The sequence below is a fragment of the Crassostrea angulata genome, chromosome 2, assembly GCF_025612915.1.
Source record: "Crassostrea angulata isolate pt1a10 chromosome 2, ASM2561291v2, whole genome shotgun sequence".
Taxonomy (NCBI): domain Eukaryota; kingdom Metazoa; phylum Mollusca; class Bivalvia; order Ostreida; family Ostreidae; genus Magallana; species Magallana angulata.
Genome location: NC_069112.1, coordinates 18,318,328 through 18,338,585, shown reverse-complemented (window position 1 = coordinate 18,338,585; position 20,258 = coordinate 18,318,328). Strand labels below are relative to the sequence as shown.

The window sequence follows — 20,258 nt, the reverse complement described above, 5'->3', positions numbered from 1 at the left end:
GGACAGTTCTTCACACTCATTAATATTCACACATTTGTTTTATCGTCTCGTCCAAACGGGGACACAATTGAACTGCGTTTTAAAAATAATAAAATTCCGATTTTAGTAAACGTATTCCTTTCAATATTTTATTCAATTCTGCAAATAAAAAAAAATCACCAGAAAAAAGGTGTTATATCCTGTTTAAAGAAGAAAAAAAATGGAAATCTTGCACATAATATACCAATAATATATACATCAATATATACATCAATAATCTATGAATAAATATGAAATGTGCATCTTGGTCACAAAAAGGCTTATTTGCAAGTCGTAAATCCGATAGAGGAAGGTGCCCCTTTCAATATTGTAAAACAAAGTATGTGTAAACACTGAAATTATCAGAAGATAAAATTAAATCATTGATTACGCTAGTTCGTTTATTTTTATTAAAAAAAAAAGGTTTGCGACTTTCAAAAGTAAATAAATCGGCTTGTTTATAATAATACGACCCCAAAAGTAAAACTAAAAAGTAAACTTATGGAACTGATCAAATTCTGTCCTCTTGATTTTCTCCCCAAAAAACAAAAATGTTAGTGTACATACACTCCGAAGGATTTTGATTCATATAAGTTAAGTCGCCCCGTGAAGATACCTTTGCTCATAAGGTAATATATAAATAGTGCCTGTTTGGGAGGGTAACAGTTGAAATTGACACCCCGAGCAAATCATTGTCAACCGACGCGAAGCGGAGGTTGACAATGGTTTTTCAGGGGTGTCAATTTCAACTGTTATCCTCCCAAACAGGCACTATTTATTTATTATACTGAATGTCTTAATTTTAGATAATATTTTTTCTGCTTTTAGATAGAAATGACGTGAATTTTACGGCGAACCGTACGCGCATAATTTGCGCGCATGTAACAATTCGTTGTGTTACCCGTTGCTAAGTGTGTTGCTAACGCTGAGGGTAATAGAACGGATTATCAACTGCGTCTAAACCAGTCAGATTTCAGTATTTAACATGAAAGTATAATAATATTAGATACTAGACTTTGACCCGTGCGTGCACGGGTTGACATTGCATATCGGACACTTACGAATAGGTACATCGACACAGTTTATTATTGAAATTTGCATAACAAAGCTATAAGCCTACAATAATGGTATTAATTTCACTACACTTTCCTTAGTTTGGTAAATCTAACTGTGTCTCGGGAAAGGCACTCCCCACAGTTAGAATGCCTCCGTTATACCCGTAATGTAGCAGAAAATTGCAGAATCGCTCCGGAACGATTATGGAGAAAGTTAATGAAGTTGCCTTGAAAATAAAAGTCAAATTCATCACAACAAACCTTTTTCAGACTGCAAATACCTTTTATCTAAAAATTTTAATCCACAGAATGGAAGAATTCAACACTTTTTCACCAATGTACACGTATTTTCTTTGTAAAACTGGGTCCGTAGGACATTATTCATTTTTACGATAAAACATATTCTATCTTCACTCTAACAAATATAATGTAACTTTTTATGTAATCAAATATTTTTTGTCATCACGAAGACAAAAGTAATTAAGTACTTACATGTACTTGAAATGTATATTTGTTTTTTTATACTTTCTCTCATAAGAAATCATTAATATATATGAACAGAATATATAGCAAAAGTCCAATGAAAATTTACCCGTATATGTTTTATCATTTCTGAGTTTATTCATGCAGATGTGATATTGTGGAAACGTAAACTAAAGATCCCGTTAGCGTGAATGTATTGCGCAAGCGCAAGATTGTAAAATCCAAGTGATTTCCGGGAATTTTTGAGGAATTTTCGTTGATTATTAATTAGCGAAGCTTAACTGAGAAAAAATAAAAACAAATTGGTAATCTTCAAGTACCAATTATGTTTAAAATATATAAAACAAAAGACAGTATTCTTCCGATTTCTCGGTATTAAAGACAAAAAATTCGAGTCTATTATTTTAATATAGTAGTATAGATACATCTAAACATTAATTTTACATTGTAGCAGAACGTAAAATGGAACGTTTCGTTATATGTTTTAATAGATTGCATTTTAAATCCAAAATTACAAAAATTGGGAAGCCTTTAAAGTATTTTCGTGTCGCTAATGTATAAAATAAAACCAATCTTGAGCGTACATCTTCTTGGGAAGAAACCCGCTGAATTAATATTTCTAGTTTGAATACGAATACGAAACGTATATAGCCGAGGTAAAATGTGGCTGATTTCACGCTAGATAAAAGGGCTATCCTCTTTGTTGTGACTCCTTGAAACAAAATTAATTTAATCTTAACTTTTAGAGTCAGACATTTTCCTGAAAACTGCAATTCCGATTTTTGTTCCAAAGATGCATATTTTTGAAAAATCTGACTTTTGGAAAAAAACATAATAACTGAAATCTAACGTGTTAAATTTCCCCGTTATAAATCTCACTAGATTAGTAGTTAGAGTAGGTTGTAAACGGGTCTGACTTTTTTGATTGGGTTCGAATCCCGGAACAGTTGAAATTTTTAATTGAATAAATCTTATGCTGGCTCTTCAAAACCATCAGAGTTGTAATTACATGTTTCTATAGTATCTAGGTAAACGCCTAGTCCAGATAAGAAGGAAGAACTTATTCGTTCATATTTTCATACAACCTATTGCTTCATCACCAAATCATACTAGCTTTTTTAATAATTTGTTTGCTTTTAGCAGTCTGTACATGTTCCTTTGAAATCGGCATACCCGGTTATCTCATAAACATTGAAAAAAACTTTTTACATTGATGCGTATATACATCGTTTTGTTTGCTTTTAGCAGTCTGTACATGTTCCTTTGAAATCGGCATACCCGGTTATCTCATAAACATTGAAAAAAACTTTTTACATTGATGCGTATATACATCGTTTTGTTTGCTTTTAGCAGTCTGTACATGTTCCTTTGAAATCGGCATACCCGGTTATCTCATAAACATTGAAAAAACGCGGGTTATGTATTTTTTCTGCAATGTCACTACCTTCATATCCCGAATGAATCCCCAAAGAAAGCATTTCATTGTTTAAATGTCCAACAATTGCTGTAAAATTTACGTTTACATTGTTGAACAGTTACAAATATAATCATGCAGGTGTTTCATTAACACGGTAATTGAAATAAAAACCAAAACCTCATCCAAAGCAATACCAATATCTTCCATCTTAATGGGGCATGGTCACGGTTTTGGTCAAATTTTATTTTTTCTGTTTTTAATATCTACAATGCTTTAGAAATGCATTTCTAGTAAACAAATGAAATCTGAGGTTCAGTCGTAGAGTTATAAGCAAGATACATGGTTCAGAATTCTTTGTCATGTAAACAAGGCTCGTGTCCTGTTTTTCATTTTAGGTATAAAACTGGATTTTTCCTTTCATTCAAAATGTCAACAAATGCTTTGTTTTCGCTTACAACTCAAGTAATGACACTCAAATTTTGGTTGCCCATAAAAAGTACTCAACACGAAAGCACTGTAAACATTAAAATCGGAAGAAGATGGGGGAATAAGATGGCGCAACTGCCCTTTGGTTTAGTCGTAAAATACAATTTCAAATTTAACATTTTTTCAGTTTAATATATTTAATATGTTATAATACAAGTTTACCGAAAGGTAATTTCCGACTATATTCAGTTTGAAATATTTCAAAAAACGATAAGAATAAAATAAAACCTTAAGTTTTGGTGGTATCGAACCAACAAACTAAAAACCCATGTTCTATTAGTTACCTAATGACTGGTGCTCTAACCACTGAGCCATTTCATTCACAACAAAGTGCGATATTTAAATGCTATATGAGACGTTGACAACGAATTTACGGACTTGTATTATTTTTTTTAAACGTTCAGTTGTTGGACTACAAAATGACATTTTTAAAGTATAGTGGGTCATCTCTCCACATTTTTGTTGATTAGAATCGGTTTAAATTCCATTAAACTGCATTTAGAATATGACAAAAATATGGAGGTCAGACCCACTCTATGAAAGAAAAGGCATTGAAGTTATAAAAAGTACACTATTTGGAGGTTTTTGACACGCATACGCCAGTTTAAATCAACCTATTGCAAGTATTTAAAATATTTAAGGGTTTCAAACCGATGTTACGTTAAATATACATTGTTTTTTAATTAATTTTTTAAAAAGTATAAGATATAATGATATTTTAATTTAGCAGTATCTAATCATTCCTCATATATGGGCATTTTACACGCCTTATTCACCCATCTTCTTTTTTTAAAATACCAAAATCGTGACCAGGCCCTTTTAAATCCCCTATGCGAGTTGAAGAATTTAAGCGTTGCAAGATATTGCAAAACAAGAGTTATAGCCTTATTATTAGAAACACAGAATGTACATCAAGAGAAGAAATATTTCAGGTCCTTATTTTTTTCTTCACATGTAATGCAGCGAAACTAAAGAAGAATCAGAACACTGAAAAAAAGTATCAATACATTTTATTATGAAAATTATTGACAAGCATTTATTTATCCTGATTCAATACAAATAGAAACGCAATGCTATCGACAAACAACATCTGCGAAAAAATAATTTGACACTCCACCTCTATCATTTACCAAAATATAAAATCTCTTCTATGTCATTGTCGAGGATTAAAGTTGCAGGCAGACAGACAAGCTAGACAAATTCCTTTGAATTTAAGTACGACATACATTGTAAAACATAGTGTATTCAATATTACATCATTCAACCCGGATTTTAAATGATTGCAGTCTCTCTTTCTCTCTCTCTCCTCAGAAGACACATACACATATATTGTCCCTATGTATTACAACTATATTACACCTTGTTAGTCTCAAGTAACATATCCTAACGTGCCATGGTCTCCAAGTTTTGGTGTTTCTGGTCTGCACTTTTTACCTTTCATTTCATATTTAGATACATGTACATTTTAACATGATATGCGAATAATTGTCCAACAAAAAATCCATGTAAACCTGTTCATTCTACAAAAAAAAGAACGATGATCCTTAAGTGCATCTACCTCTTTCATAAATGGTCTATATAGAGACAATAAATGCAGTACTTAAAGCTGACATGCACCGTTTAAGTCAAAACATAACCAAATGTAATAAGCAAGCTTTATACATGTACTTAGCATGCATATCTGACATTTGCGATCGTTAAACAAAATGTGTTTGTGAAACAAAATTCACTGAAAATGTGTATTAGGTCTCAGTATCAATGCTTTAAAGTGTGCCTTCAATTTGAGCCAATAAAGTTGTGAGCAGACGGAGAAGTAACTAAGAGGCATCAGCTATATCAAGTACAGACATTATCTAACTTGTTGAAATGTTCAATTTCTCCTAATATTGTACATACTACATTTAATAGTCTGCAGTGGTCTAGAGCTGTAATTGCGTATGAGAAAAATAAAAAAAAAATTCATAGCACAAGTCAGTCATCAAGCTTCAACGATTGATATGCAGAGACAGGTTACTAAAATCTTATACATGAATGAGTTTTTTCCTTTCTGTTGTTGTAATTGTGTTCCTAATGAAGTCTTTAACATTTCGCCAAGTTCTTCTACTTAAAACTATTTCCGTGTCTATACAGTTTTGGATTTCTCGTTTCCCAGGCAGTTTCTTCAGGAGGAGGTATTTTTGGAACTGCTTAATGACAGTTTCTTTTTCTTTTTCTGTCCATGGTACTCTCTTTCCTAAATAGAGCATACACTTTTAAAATTCATTTTTAGTGTTTCAAACAAATATCACATCATTCTCACTGTTTACACATCACAAATTATCAGTAACCTTAAACTTACCAACAGGAGTCTCTATAGTCATCTCATTACTGCCTGGAAAAAAAACCCAGAAGTGGAACTTAATATAGGTGAACCTGCAGACTTAAATTTTTTTCACAAATTATAAGTTTAAAAATCAACAAACTAAAGCTACATTTGTATTTAAAACTTGGCAAGTAATGCCGTGTACACAAACAGCATAACCGTATGCAATGAATTAGCAGCAGAGAGTTAGGATACAAAATTTTCATAAATGTGCCATTTCTTACTAATATTTACTGATAATGAGTGAAGGAGTTCAGAATGGCTGATATTTACTGATAATTTTACTAATTGCTGTTGGTACATTCACTAATATTTACCAACATTTTTGCTGCATGTTCTGATAAATTATTAAATATTTACTGAGATTTACTGTTGGTACTAAAATTTGCTGATTATTTTATTAAATAGATTACGGTAAATGGCATGCAAGTTGTTGAAACAGTTTTTGAATACATAGTATTTCATTTCAGCATTAAACATGATAACATGTTGGAATTTTAAAGTGAAAAAAAAAATTAGAATACCCTAACATTTATTGATTAAAGAATCTATACTAATTATACTTACTAGTGGTTTTTTTTGAAATCGTTTCTTTAACCGGCAATCCTGCAAATAAGTAAAAAAAAAAAATCATATGAAGGAGGAAATTCTGTAAATATATCAATATACTATACATGCCCACTGCATTATCTCTCAATAAACAACTGTTACATCTCTTCTGGTGCTTTTAGAATTATATGAATGCAACTGCTTTCCTCTTTGAATGCAGTTGCCTAGGTTAATTTTTTTTTGCAGGGGGTTAAAAGTTAGACAACATTGTTTTCTAAATGCCACCTTAAATGCAGAAATGCATGAAGAGGGTGAATGAATGATGAATGTTTTAGTATACATGGTGATTATGAACATCTTTTTCTCTGCTGACATTTTTACCCGATAGACTCTGGTTGTCTTGAGTTGTTTATAGGGCACCTGTCTATATTAATGTGGATAAAAAATACAGTACAACATTATAATCAAAATACTTTTTCTGGTTCAGAATTTTCAAATTTTGCATTATTTGACCAAAAAAAAAGATTTGATAAGTTGTTGAAATGGCAAAATAAGCCCCAGCAGGATTCAAACTCATGAGTTAGTAATTACAGATTTTTTGTAAGCGCTCTTACCAATTGCACTACACCGTAGGTTACAAATTTAAAAAAAAAATATATACATGACTATAACATTTGATTTTTTTTTGTTTATTTCAAGTGGAAAGTCACAATATGGAGGCGTCCCATACCACCTTTAAAACACTTTGTTAGGTATCTTTTTGTCTCTTTTAGCCTTTTTTCTCTCAGACTGATTATTTCATATCCATCTTAGATAAAATAATATCTAAAAGTAAAAACTCCTGTTGCAACAAATCTCCATTAAAATTGACATGACAAGAGGCATTTAGCTTTGTATATACTTCTTTTTTTACCCCCCCCCCCCCCCCCACTTTTGCATTTCTCTAATCTGTATATATTTATAATAACAATAATTCATATGAAAAAACACTTCTAGTTATAATAGAATTTCACCCACCTTGTGCTTCATGTACTTCACAAATTTGGTCCTCCTCTTCCTCCTCCAGCTCCTCCTCCTCCTCCTCCAGCATCTCAACCTCTACAACATTTTTTGGTAAAAATTGGAAGGTAAACCAATTAAGCACATTAACTAGCTTGTACTCAATGGACATGTGTCAATAAGTTATCCTCATCTTCAGTAACGAACATTGATGTATTTATGATATATGTATTTATACAGTGGGGCTTCAGATATTCAGACGCCAGTTATCCCTACTCTTCACTATCAGGTCAATTTTATCAAAGCTAATTTGTCTCATTAATTCGCAATTCCTTGTTCCAGATCCAAACGGTTTTTTTTTTTTTTTTTTTTTTTTTTTTTCACAGTTTTCTATTAAATTTTGCTTCATTTATACTGATTGAAAAGGTATAGCACCTTTTCCCATTATTTCGCCTACATCTGCGTTTGGACGGAAAATACCAGGTACCTAGCTTTTCGAAAACCTAGATACTGATTTTATAATGATGTCTGCAACAACTGATTTGTCATAAATTCGGGAAACTCTGCGCAAAATGTCCATTGATATTCTAAACCGTGATAAGTTCAAGCAAATCTTTATATATTGGGTATGCTCATACTCAGACTGAATTAAACAAGATAATTTTTAAAAAAAACCAAATGATTAGATTCATGTAACTTAATCTTCCTATTCTTTTCATGTTTCAATTAAGTGAAAAAATTATTACTTCTTGGTGGATTCGATCCAGCGACCACAAAATCAAAGAAAACCCCGCGTTACCACTAAGCCACACATCTAACACTTTCAGAAGATGTATTTTCAATATATATTGCTATATACATGATTGTTTAAAAAAGACACTAATTGAAATATTTGTCTAATATTCAGTATGAAGACCACGTTAATCCAAAACTAATTCAATGTAAACGTGTACTACAATACTTGTAGAACATAACTTTATTCGGATTTCTTTGGTTTAGAGTGGTTCAAATAGTCAAATATCCAATTTTTATGGTATACTGATTATTTTCCTATATATCCCTAACAAAAGCTGAATATTTTAATGATGTCTCGTAAGGTAAATAAGACTGTTTAAACTTGATAATTGTGTTATTTGCTTTTCTTTGAATATATTTGAACTTAATATTGTATAATGCTGAAAATGTCTCACGTTTGCAAAAGTGCTATATTTTAGGCGAAATCATATATTAAGTGCGCTATACCTCTTTATATTCTAATGGACACTTTTCTACAAGTTCGACGACAAGCTAGGCAACTGTGTCTTACCACGCGACCATCTATTTGTTCATCCGAGGCCATAATCACTCAATCAGGGAACTATCTATGGAGCACGAGGGACGAGACACAATTGTTAACATATTTGCTAGAGTTGGGTATTGCCAGTAAAAACCATATTGCGATATATTGCAATATCACACTCTGAATATTGCGATATATTGCAAATACATTACTTTGATATTTTAATAAATAAACTAATAAATGTGATCAAAATCCAGGGTTTTGCAACATTCTAATTAGGTTCTAATGTGTGAGTTCTATAGTACATGAGTTCATATTTAACAAGGAAACCGCTAAGAGAAGCATCCCCTAGCATCATGAATCATTATGTGGGAGATGCATTATTTAAGAATAAACTGTCATGTAAATGCAATTGAGGGGACCAAAATGATTTGTTGTAAGACAGGGTATACACTAAGCATATATGCCAATAACTTAGATTGGAGTAAAAATAAAATATGACACAAGCATTTATCTCCTTAAAACTTGACTAGTTCCATTCAAAGATATTGGGAAAAATTGTCCAATATTCGATGTAAATCGGATGAATTTAATCTCTTGTCTTCTTGTTAGCAATGCTATATCCCCTTCGCAACAACTTGCGCGACAGGATGAACACAAACAACTATTACTTATTTATTAATTAATTTTACTCAAAAAATTGTAGAAATAAATATTTCCACGAGAATTTGCCTGCAAATCACATAGTCCTTTTGTCAGCCATTTTGAATAAACAATGCTATTACTATTCAAACCAGAACAACAAATTGCCCTTTCCCGAGAAAATACAACTTTGACTCAAACGAAAAAAAACACAAAAAAGAAAATCAGGTAACGCTTAACATTTAAGTAATTCTTCATATTATCCTAATGTATTCTATGATAACTTCAATAAGAAAGAAAAAATAAATAATACTAATAATCTGATTCTCTTCCATATTCACACACGCCTACCATATACAAACATGGTTACTATCGTTGATTTACATCCGATGCCTTGTCGATGTCAGGGCAAGTCTCAAACACTTTATTTTGTTTGCATCAGCTGTTTTTTTTAATTACTATTTTTTCTTATATATATCGTAAAATAATGGTATTTGATTTTGATATCGCGATATATTGTCAGAAAGGATTAAACCCAGTATACCGGTAATATTGCACACCCCTAATATTTGCTAAAATTGTTTGTTTATTAAATTTATTGATTTTAATTTTTTTTTAGAAAATGGTTAACTTTCATTTGTGTATGCAGAGAGCGACCATGGCATTAATTATACGTGTACATCATATTGAGAATTAATTGGTGTAAATGCATTCCTATTTTTAGATTGTATCAAAAGACTGGACATACATTTACGCCTTTCGTTACTATATAAATGAACACGCAATTATTTTGTTGCAATATTAAATGATAAATAATATTAATACTTGAAACAAAATGAATTAATATTAGATCGCTTGGAATATTAAGCATGTATGAAATTAATGTCAGCATCAGCTGGAAGGCCTGTGTGCAATTAATGCCGGCGTGGACGAAGTTGCTATCAAACATTGCTTGGGTGAATTAAAAAATATGTCCATATAAACATCGTGAAATCTGACCATCGACATCAAATGCAGATAAACTGCAATCATGTCAACACCACCTGCCAAGAGATTATGAATTGCTATTTCTTGTTGGAAAAAAAAAATGTAAAAGTAAGTAACTAAAAGTAAAGTAAACCACCCACTTGCATCTCTACAAGACTTACAACAGTTCATCAAACATTTAATATTTATTGTAGAAATACTTATGTATTTTATTGTTAAAATTAGTTTATGAATCTTAGTGCTAATGCATTTTAGTCTTATATTATTGAAAATAATTATAGATATGCTGTTATACATTTAGTTATAAACTTACAAGATATCAATGCATTAATATCATAAATATGTATAATATAAATTGTATTCTTTTAAATATGAAAATAATCAAAGGTTTCAATGTACAGCTGAGCTAAAATCATTACAAGGCAGTAGTTGTCACTGTGTGTGGGTTTTAGAGCCACGCACCCTGCATCCTGTTCCTAGAAAGAGGTCCTATTGTGTTGTAATGTACCAGGTTATTTCACCATGAATAAAATTACAATACGAATACAGAATAATATTTTTGGTGTTTTTGGTCTATAGAAAATCAGTCAGGTCTATAGATTTAACACTGTTGTAGACCAATTGGTACAAAAAGTTCATTGCACACACTGAATTAAGAGAAACCATCAATTCTAAATAATCAATTTAAAAAAACTAACCTTCATCTGGGTCAACAGAAACCTCCTCTAGGGTAAGGCCTTTTTGAAGACCCATTTCTCCTCTTTCTAAGGTAAACAATAGTTTGGACATTTTAGCTACTTGAAGAGACTCCTCAGGTAGTCTATAATATTCCCTGTGAGTTCTAATGTCATGTCCAAGAAAGTTGGCTAGAATGTCCAACTCATTGTCTTTTAAGTTTAATATTTGAGATAAGGTTGCAATATGTTTTCTCAACTTGGTTGACCGTAGTAGTTCCGGATGTTTTGCTCCACATTTGAGGGAACATTCTCTTATAACATCACAGCCTCGGATGTGGTCCATTGAATTGTTTACTCTTGCAAAGACATATGGGTTGTCTGGGCGTACGCCAACGATGTCTCTCGTCTCCAAAAGGACATTTACACTCATTTTAACTTTGTTCGTCAAAAGAATTGGTACTGTTCTTCCTCTTTTGCCAACAATATCTACCTTTTCAAGGCTTGAACACAGTTTTTTCTCTAGGTTTGTCAGGCCCAATAGTACATCTTCTTGTCTTGCAGTGTGTTTTTTCAGATAATCATTTACTTTCAGTTTTGATGCTTCTCCCTGGCGCCTTCGATTAAACAATATCAGCTGGGCTAAGGTCACCTCACTCAGTTGACACCATGCATCTTTATTGTTTTTGTTTTCTGTCAATTTTTGTTGAGCTTCTTGAATTTTCTTATGCAAGAAATCATTCAAAAGCATAACATCATCTGTAAGTGGAATGAGTTGGACTTGATTCCTTTTCATTTCCTTTAAAGTTCGGTGGGCATGAGCTGTAACCTCTTCATTCCATTTGAGATCATAGAGTTCCATAAATTTGGCAGCTTTCCTTTCTAAATTTTCATCTCCTGTTATCAGAGCATTTCCTTTTAAAATGCCTGCACATTTTTTGAGTGAGCACCCTATTTTCAATGCTAAAGAGGGCGTTTTAAATTGAGATGTTTCATTAGAACATCCAGCAACTTCCCGTGTGCAATTAACAAGCAAATCAAATTGAAATGGATCTATAAAATTTGCAAGTTCGTTGGATGATCCAGTTTTTTTATTTACACAAATTAGTAACCGTCCCATTTCTCTCAGGGTGTTTCTTATGTAGTGATAGTTTTCCTTATTGTTTCCGTGTTTTGATGATAACTTTTGTCCTAGTTGTCTTATTAATGTATCATTTTTAACAACAAGTGACACAGCATCGTCTTTCATTGTCAAAAGAATTTTTCTTAATCCATCACTTACACTGTTTTCACCACAAGGTAAAAGAATTCGGCTGTTTTCTAAGATCTTCCCATGCTTCCGTAGCTCTGGAGCAAAATTGCACCTTTTTACATGCTTCCACAGAACATTAGCTGCATAATATCCATAACAAAATGGGCAGGGGCTGTACTCGGACCAGTGTGTAGTTTCTGACGGCCTATACACAACCATAATTTCACCTTTTTTTTCTCTAATCACTTCCAAGTTGTGTTTATGTGATCCTATGTTTCTTAACCTTGTAAGCATATCTCTTTTCACTCTAGAATCCTTTTCCGCTAAGTATTTTGCAACTTCAATTTCATTCTTGTGTCTTGATGCTAAATGGCGTGGAAGCTTTGCTTGGCGTTGATCACAGAAAAGACAGAGGTGCTTTTTGTCATATTTTCTAGACCCTATGTTGTGGGTCTGAAGAACAACAATCTCCTCTTCCACCGATCCAGGAGATTTACTTTTCTGAAGTGATGATAAAGTTTCCTTCTCTTTCCTTGATGTCAGTTTATCTACATCATCTTCATTGTAACCCCCATTCTGATTTTTATGGTGTTGTTTTTTGCCCGACTTTGATATGACAAGTGGAAAGACATCCGACCCACTGTCTGAGTCTGAGGAGGATGGAATAAAATCCTCATCAAAGGAATCATCGATGATGTCAGATTCACTCTCTGAAAAAAAAACCCACAAAAATTACATATTTACAATATATTTCATAACATAATCGTTTTACTGTACACAGGGAAATATTCACCCCAGTTTTTTTTGCCTTTTTCAAACTCATTGTCCGAACTGGACAAATTCCAGTGTCTCAAATTATCTCTCTTTCAAAACAACCATCAATTATCTAGCAGCAAATTCCATAGGTTTGGACCAATCAACCAAATGGGACATAATATCCTGTTTGGATTACAATATTCCATTTGTTTTTTTATTTTGCTTAAATATGTTAAACTAGAGACCCATGGGGTCACATCGCTCACCTGAGCAACAATGGCTTATATGGGCGTTCAAAGGATATTGTGCCATATGGTCCCTCAGTAGAATAACAAAAAATAAATACCATAAAGTATCAAAATTTTACACTTATTTTTGCATACACTTAATCTTTGAGATTGTATCTTTATGAAATACCATTTTTACCGCAAGAAGATCCTATGCAAGATATTAAACTACGTGCCCCCCCCCCCCCACACACACTTTATAAAGTGATCAAACTAAATGAGAGGATATAGGTACATTTTCTTCTTCAACTTCCCACTAGTTATTGTATTTTATTACAAAAAAATCCTGTATGTTAAAGAAGAAAATTGCACCTCAATGCGCTAAAATAAAAAACATTCAAAAATTTATTTGGTTTTCCTCGTCATAAACGATTGTTGTTTACCTGGCGTAAACTTGTGTGACATTTTAAAACATTATTCACTTAAACGATAAATACGTGAATGAAAAAAATTGTCACGTAATATGTCAAAGAGCTATTCTAATCAATGTATTGACAGGCATACCACTCTATTTTACTAAGGCTCATCCATTATTTTCATCTTTATTAAAATACAACAAATGGCTACAAACCAAGATGAGTTTCCGCTGTGATATTTTCTTAAGAACAGCGATAATGCATTTAATAACCAATAACAATATTGTGTCAGAATTATGGAAACTGTTTAAAAGTTGTCGTTATAATTTACTCGTGTCTGGAAACCTATCAATATTAGTGTAGATCTCATATAATTTAACGTACAAGAAGGGGGTCCAGAAAGTAGTTACAGCATATCATCCTTTTAATCATTCCGTTCAAGTTTTTAATATTTAGCAAACCATTTCTAATGATCAACAAAAATTTTAATGTCAATTGTACTATTATAAGCAAGATAAAGAGCTCACAATTCTGCTAGGTTGGAATAATGTTTTTGTTCACATGTTTAAACTTGGTATTACCTTTACAGCATTTAAAATGTAAACAAACAAAAGCATGGCCTCAGCTCTGTGTGCAAACATAGAATTGTGAGCAAAGCTCTGTATCTTGCTTATAACTGGAAACTTGACACTCAAATATTGCTCATCAAATGTGCACCAAAACAAAGAAAGAGAACAATTTATTTTCAAAATAAATTAATATATACATAAATATTTCCATCAGCGAAATTAATCGAGGTTCAGACTGTATAGATTCGAGAAAATACTGAGCATCTAACAAAACACATACTGTAAAACGAGAAAATTTGGCGCATACGTATTTTAGCGCACACGCAAGTGCCAGTACATTAGCGCAAATATATTTTAGCGCATGCATCTTTTCTTTAAAAAAAAATACAAAAAAAAAGTTGTTGTTTGATAAACGATCACGCCCAAAATATAGCTCTGTGTTCACTCAAGCACGTGAACACGACTTTGATTTCTATCTCGCATGCACGGTAAACTGTAGTTGAGAACAATACACTTACTTTTGTGTAAATCGTCAGTAGATAGATATGAAAACCTCATTTATTGGTGATAATGTGTAATTTTTGTTGGTAAACAAATTTGAGTTATCGGACTTTGAATTTAACGTGTCGACTTGGATAACACTAGAAGAGTCCCGAAACTAAAAGTGAAATCGAATGCTACATTTACCATAAGTTTCGATCACCATGAGAGAATCTTTTTCACAGTAATTTTACATTAAAAAAAAAATAGGTATCGTCTTGTTATCTTTATATCCACTAATCAGAGATCAAAGAAATTATGATCAATCATGTATTGTCAGCGTTAACGATTGCCACGCTTAATCACAATTTCACCTCGAGGCGCTAAATGGAAGTGGCATGGGGAGAAGACCAATTTTCAAGGTGCTAATGAGAGATATTTAAAAGCAATTAAAACTGAATTAATAAATCCATGTTTAGGCACTTATACCCAATAACCCATATCGTTTACCTCTGTAATTGTTTAAACAAACAGAACCGACAGCATCTGATATTTAAATGAACACTTCTATATAGTCTTAAAAATAAACTGACGTTATTGTTTTGCAATTTGAAGAAATTTAATACATATGGAAAATCGTTGGCGCGCTAATAATTTTAGCGCTCAGAGGCAGTTGCGCCAAAGGCACTAAAATTTGTAGTGCACCATATTTTCCTCATTTTACAGTTATTTACAATTGTCAATAGTGTATTGGTATAATTGAATATTGAGTTAAATTGTATTATAGTACCCGTTAATGCATCATATTTTACGCAGGTTAACAGTCAGCTGTCTTATTTATTAATGAAAATGAAACAAAAACCGAAATAAGCTAAAACCACCGTCAAATGTGAAAATGACAGATTGACCTGTTTATCATACATCCAACATGGCTGCTACAAATCTTCGAGATATGGAATATGGAACCCAAAGTTATCAGCTGATTTGAAGCCCACCCCCTTCTCTTTACTATTATTTTCGTCATAATTCAAATTTGGAAAAACATTGGCAGATATTTTTACAATTTATATTTTCCTTTCCATAAGGATGATTTATACTAAAATACATTGAATTTTACTCAGTAGTTCTTAAGGAGAAGATTTTAAAAATGCAATTTATATTCAGCTTTCCATTAGAAAGCTTTGTGTCAAATTTGGTTAAAATTAGCCCAGTGGTTTTGGAGAAGAAGTTTAAAATCTAAAATATTAACAGACAGACAAACAAACAGATGAACGATGAACAAACTGTGATAAAAGATAACGAGCTTTCAGCTCAGGTGAGCTAAAAAGGGGGACATTTTGCACACACATTTTACATGACAAAATTTTTGTACGCATTTTACAAGGTACAATTGGGGACATTTTGTGTACACATTTCACATGGCACAATAAAGAACACATTACATGAAAATGACAGACACCCTAAGTTGACGTTGATCATCAATGTTATCACACTCCTACGTAAATAATGAAATCCATTTCATACACATAATGTATTCCTACTGTATAAACTTGCCACAGCATACTTACCAAAATAATCACCTCCTTCTGTGCATTCTTCTTTGTCATCATCTTTTTCGCCCCACTCATTGCTACACATAAGCATATCCGTCATACAGTTCGCTACAAGTCACAAAATAAGTTACATGTAGTTGAGTTATTAACTTCACTATGTTCTGCAATACACTGTAAAATCAAGCATTATCTACGTCTTGTTTATCTCTTTACACACCTAAATCAACAGGTGTCTGTTTGTCTTTCCTCCTGTGGTCAGTAGTGGCCATCTCTTTTAAAGAGGAGGAGGAGGAGAGAGAGGAAGAGGAAGACGAGGAGACATTCTTGCCAGATCTTCCCTGTCGTCGTCGTTGTTTCACTGAAATTCAATCATCAAGTTTGAAATCATTACATCTTATAAGCATATTGTGTATCAATTATGTTATCAAATGACAGAACCTGTATTTATTTGTACACATTTTAGATAAAACAGCATTCGGGACATTTTGTGTATACATTTTACAAGGTACAATTGGGGACATTTTGTGTACACATTTCACATGGTACAATAGGGGACACTCATTACATGAAAATGACAGATAGCACAAAAGATAAAACAGCATTCGGGACATTTTGTGTACACATTTTACAGGGTACATTTGGGGACATTTTGTGTACACATTTCACATGGCACAATAGGGGATACGCATTACATGAAGATGACAGATAGCACAAAAGAAAAAACAGCATTCGGGACATTTTGTGTATACATTTTACAGGGTACAATTGGGGACATTTTGTGTACACATTTCACATGGTACAATAGGGGACACTCATTACATGAAGATGACAGATAGCACAAAAGATATCACACTCCTACGTAAATAATGAAATCCATTTCATATACATAATGTATTCCAACTGTATAAAACTGCCACAGCATACTTACCAAAATAATCACCTCCTTCTGTGCATTCTTCTTTGTCATCATCTTTTTCGCCCCACTCATTGCTACACGTAAGCATATCCGTCATACTGTTCGCTACAAGTCACAAAATAAGTTACATGTAGTTGAGTTATTAACTTCACTATGTTCTGCAATACACTGTAAAATCAAGCATTATCTACGTCTTGTTTATCTCTTTACACACCTAAATCAACAGGTGTCTGTTTGTCTTTCCTCCTGTGGTCAGTAGTGGCCATCTCTTTTAAAGAGGAGGAGGAGGAGAGAGAGGAAGAGGAAGACGAGGAGACATTCTTGCCAGATCTTCCCTGTCGTCGTCGTTGTTTCACTGAAATTCAATCATCAAGTTTGAAATCATTACATCTTATAAGCATATTGTGTATCAATTATGTTATCAAATGACAGAACCTGTATTTATTTGTACACATTTTAGATAAAACAGCATTCGGGACATTTTGTGTATACATTTTACAAGGTACAATTGGGGACATTTTGTGTACACATTTCACATGGTACAATAGGGGACACTCATTACATGAAAATGACAGATAGCACAAAAGATAAAACAGCATTCGGGACATTTTGTGTACACATCTTACAGGGTACATTTGGGGACATTTTGTGTACACATTTCACATGGCACAATAGGGGATACGCATTACATGAAGATGACAGATAGCACAAAAGAAAAAACAGCATTCGGGACATTTTGTGTATACATTTTACAGGGTACAATTGGGGACATTTTGTGTACACATTTCACATGGTACAATAGGGGACACTCATTACATGAAGATGACAGATAGCACAAAAGATATCACACTCCTACGTAAATAATGAAATCCATTTCATATACATAATGTATTCCAACTGTATAAAACTGCCACAGCATACTTACCAAAATAATCACCTCCTTCTGTGCATTCTTCTTTGTCATCATCTTTTTCGCCCCACTCATTGCTACACGTAAGCATATCCGTCATACTGTTCGCTACAAGTCACAAAATAAGTTACATGTAGTTGAGTTATTAACTTCACTATGTTCTGCAATACACTGTAAAATCAAGGATTATCTACGTCTTGTTTATCTCTTTACACACCTAAATCAACAGGTGTCTGTTTGTCTTTCCTCCTGTGGTCAGTAGTGGCCATCTCTTTTAAAGAGGAGGAGGAGGAGAGAGAGGAAGAGGAAGACGAGGAGACATTCTTGCCAGATCTTCCCTGTCGTCGTCGTTGTTTCACTGAAATTCAATCATCAAGTTTGAAATCATTACATCTTATAAGCATATTGTGTATCAATTATGTTATCAAATGACAGAACCTGTATTTATTTGTACACATTTTAGATAAAACAGCATTCGGGACATTTTGTGTATACATTTTACAAGGTACAATTGGGGACATTTTGTGTACACATTTCACATGGTACAATAGGGGACACTCATTACATGAAAATGACAGATAGCACAAAAGATAAAACAGCATTCGGGACATTTTGTGTACACATTTTACAGGGTACATTTGGGGACATTTTGTGTACACATTTCACATGGCACAATAGGGGATACGCATTACATGAAGATGACAGATAGCACAAAAGAAAAAACAGCATTCGGGACATTTTGTGTATACATTTTACAGGGTACAATTGGGGACATTTTGTGTACACATTTCACATGGCACAATAGGGGACACTCAATACATGAAGATGACAGATAGCACCCCGAGTTGACGTTGATCATCAATGTTATCACACTCCTACGTAAATAATGAAATCCATTTCATATACATAATGTATTCCAACTGTATAAAACTGCCACAGCATACTTACCAAAATAATCACCTCCTTCTGTGCATTCTTCTTTGTCATCATCTTTTTCGCCTGACTCTGTGTTACACGTAAGCATATCCGTCATACTGTTCACTACAAGTCACAAAATAAGTTACATGTAGTTGAGTTATTAACTTCACTATGTTCTGCAATACACTGTAAAATCAAGCATGAGTAAGATCTTGTTTATTTCTATACACACCTAAATCAACAGGTGTCTGTTTGTCTTTCCTCTTGTGGTCAGTAGTGGCCATCTCTTTTGAGGAGGAGGAGGAGGAGGAGGAGAGAGAGGAAGAGAAAGAGGAAGACAAGACATTCTTGCCAGATCTTCCCTGTCGTCGTCGTTGTTTCACTGAAATTCAGTCATCAAGTTTGAAATCATTACATCTTATAAGCATATTGTGTATCAATTATGTAATCAAATGACAGAACCTGTATTTATTTGTACACATTTTAGATAAAACAGCATTCGGGACATTTTGTGTATACATTTTACAGGGTACAATTGGGGACATTTTGTGTACACATTTCACATGGTACAATAGGGGACACTCATTACATGAAGATGACAGATAGCACAAAAGATATCACACTCCTACGTAAATAATGAAATCCATTTCATATACACACGGTATTCCTACTGTATAAACCTGCCACAGGATACTTACCAATATCATCACCTTCTTCTGTGCATTCCTCCTTGTCATCATCTTTTTCGCCTGACTCTGTGTTACACGTAAGCATATCCGTCGTACTGTTCGCTACAAGTCACAAAATACGTTACATGTAGTTGAGTTATTAACTTCATTATGTTCTGCAATACACTGTAAAATCAAGCATAATCTAGGTCTTGTTTATTTCTATACACACCTAAATCAACAGGTGTCTGTTTGTCATCCCTCCTGTGGTCAGTAGTGGCCATCTCTTTTGAGGAGGAGGAGGAGGAGGAGAGAGAGGAAGAGGAAGACGAGGAGACGTTCTTGCCAGATCTTCCCTGTCGTCGTCGTTGTTTCACTGAAATTCAATCATCATGTTTGAAATCATTACATCTTATAAGCATATTGTGTATCAATTATGTTATCAAATGACAGAACCTGTATTTATTTGTACACATTTTAGATAAAACAGCTTTTGGGACATTTTGTGTACATATTTTGTCATGGTACAATTGGGGACACTTTGTGTACACATTTCACATGGCACAATAGGGGACATGCATTTTATGAAGATGACAGATAGCACCCTGAGTTGACGTTAATTATCAATGTTAACAAACTCCT

At 33.3% G+C, this 20,258-nt stretch overlaps 1 protein-coding gene across 1 annotated transcript; it reads right to left on the bottom strand.

Moving 5' to 3' along the window:
* Window positions 1-4,452: 4,452 nt before the first annotated feature.
* Window positions 4,453-19,935, bottom strand: LOC128172052 (uncharacterized). Its single transcript, XM_052837824.1, has 15 exons — window positions 19,849-19,935; window positions 19,647-19,739; window positions 19,181-19,330; window positions 18,979-19,071; window positions 18,248-18,388; window positions 18,046-18,138; window positions 17,335-17,475; window positions 17,133-17,225; window positions 16,422-16,562; window positions 16,220-16,312; window positions 10,976-12,913; window positions 7,388-7,468; window positions 6,389-6,427; window positions 5,798-5,830; window positions 4,453-5,692 (listed from the first exon to the last, which is right to left on the bottom strand). Exons 1-15 carry the CDS (start codon window positions 19,898-19,900, stop codon window positions 5,481-5,483), a joined length of 3,393 nt encoding a protein of 1,130 aa, XP_052693784.1. The 5' UTR covers window positions 19,901-19,935; the 3' UTR covers window positions 4,453-5,480.
* Window positions 19,936-20,258: the final 323 nt, after the last annotated feature.

Bases quoted from the DNA above. Each gene is read 5' to 3' on its own strand.
- LOC128172052 (XM_052837824.1), bottom strand. From the start codon at position 19,900: ATGGCCACTACTGACCACAGGAGGGATGACAAACAGACACCTGTTGAT. The intron at 19,072-19,180 runs GTGTGTATAGAA...TGTGACTTGTAG, and splicing joins ACAGACACCTGTTGATTTAG to TGAACAGTATGACGGATATG. The intron at 6,428-7,387 runs GTGGGTGAAATT...ACTTATTTGCAG, and splicing joins TGAAGTACATGAAGCACAAG to GATTGCCGGTTAAAGAAACG.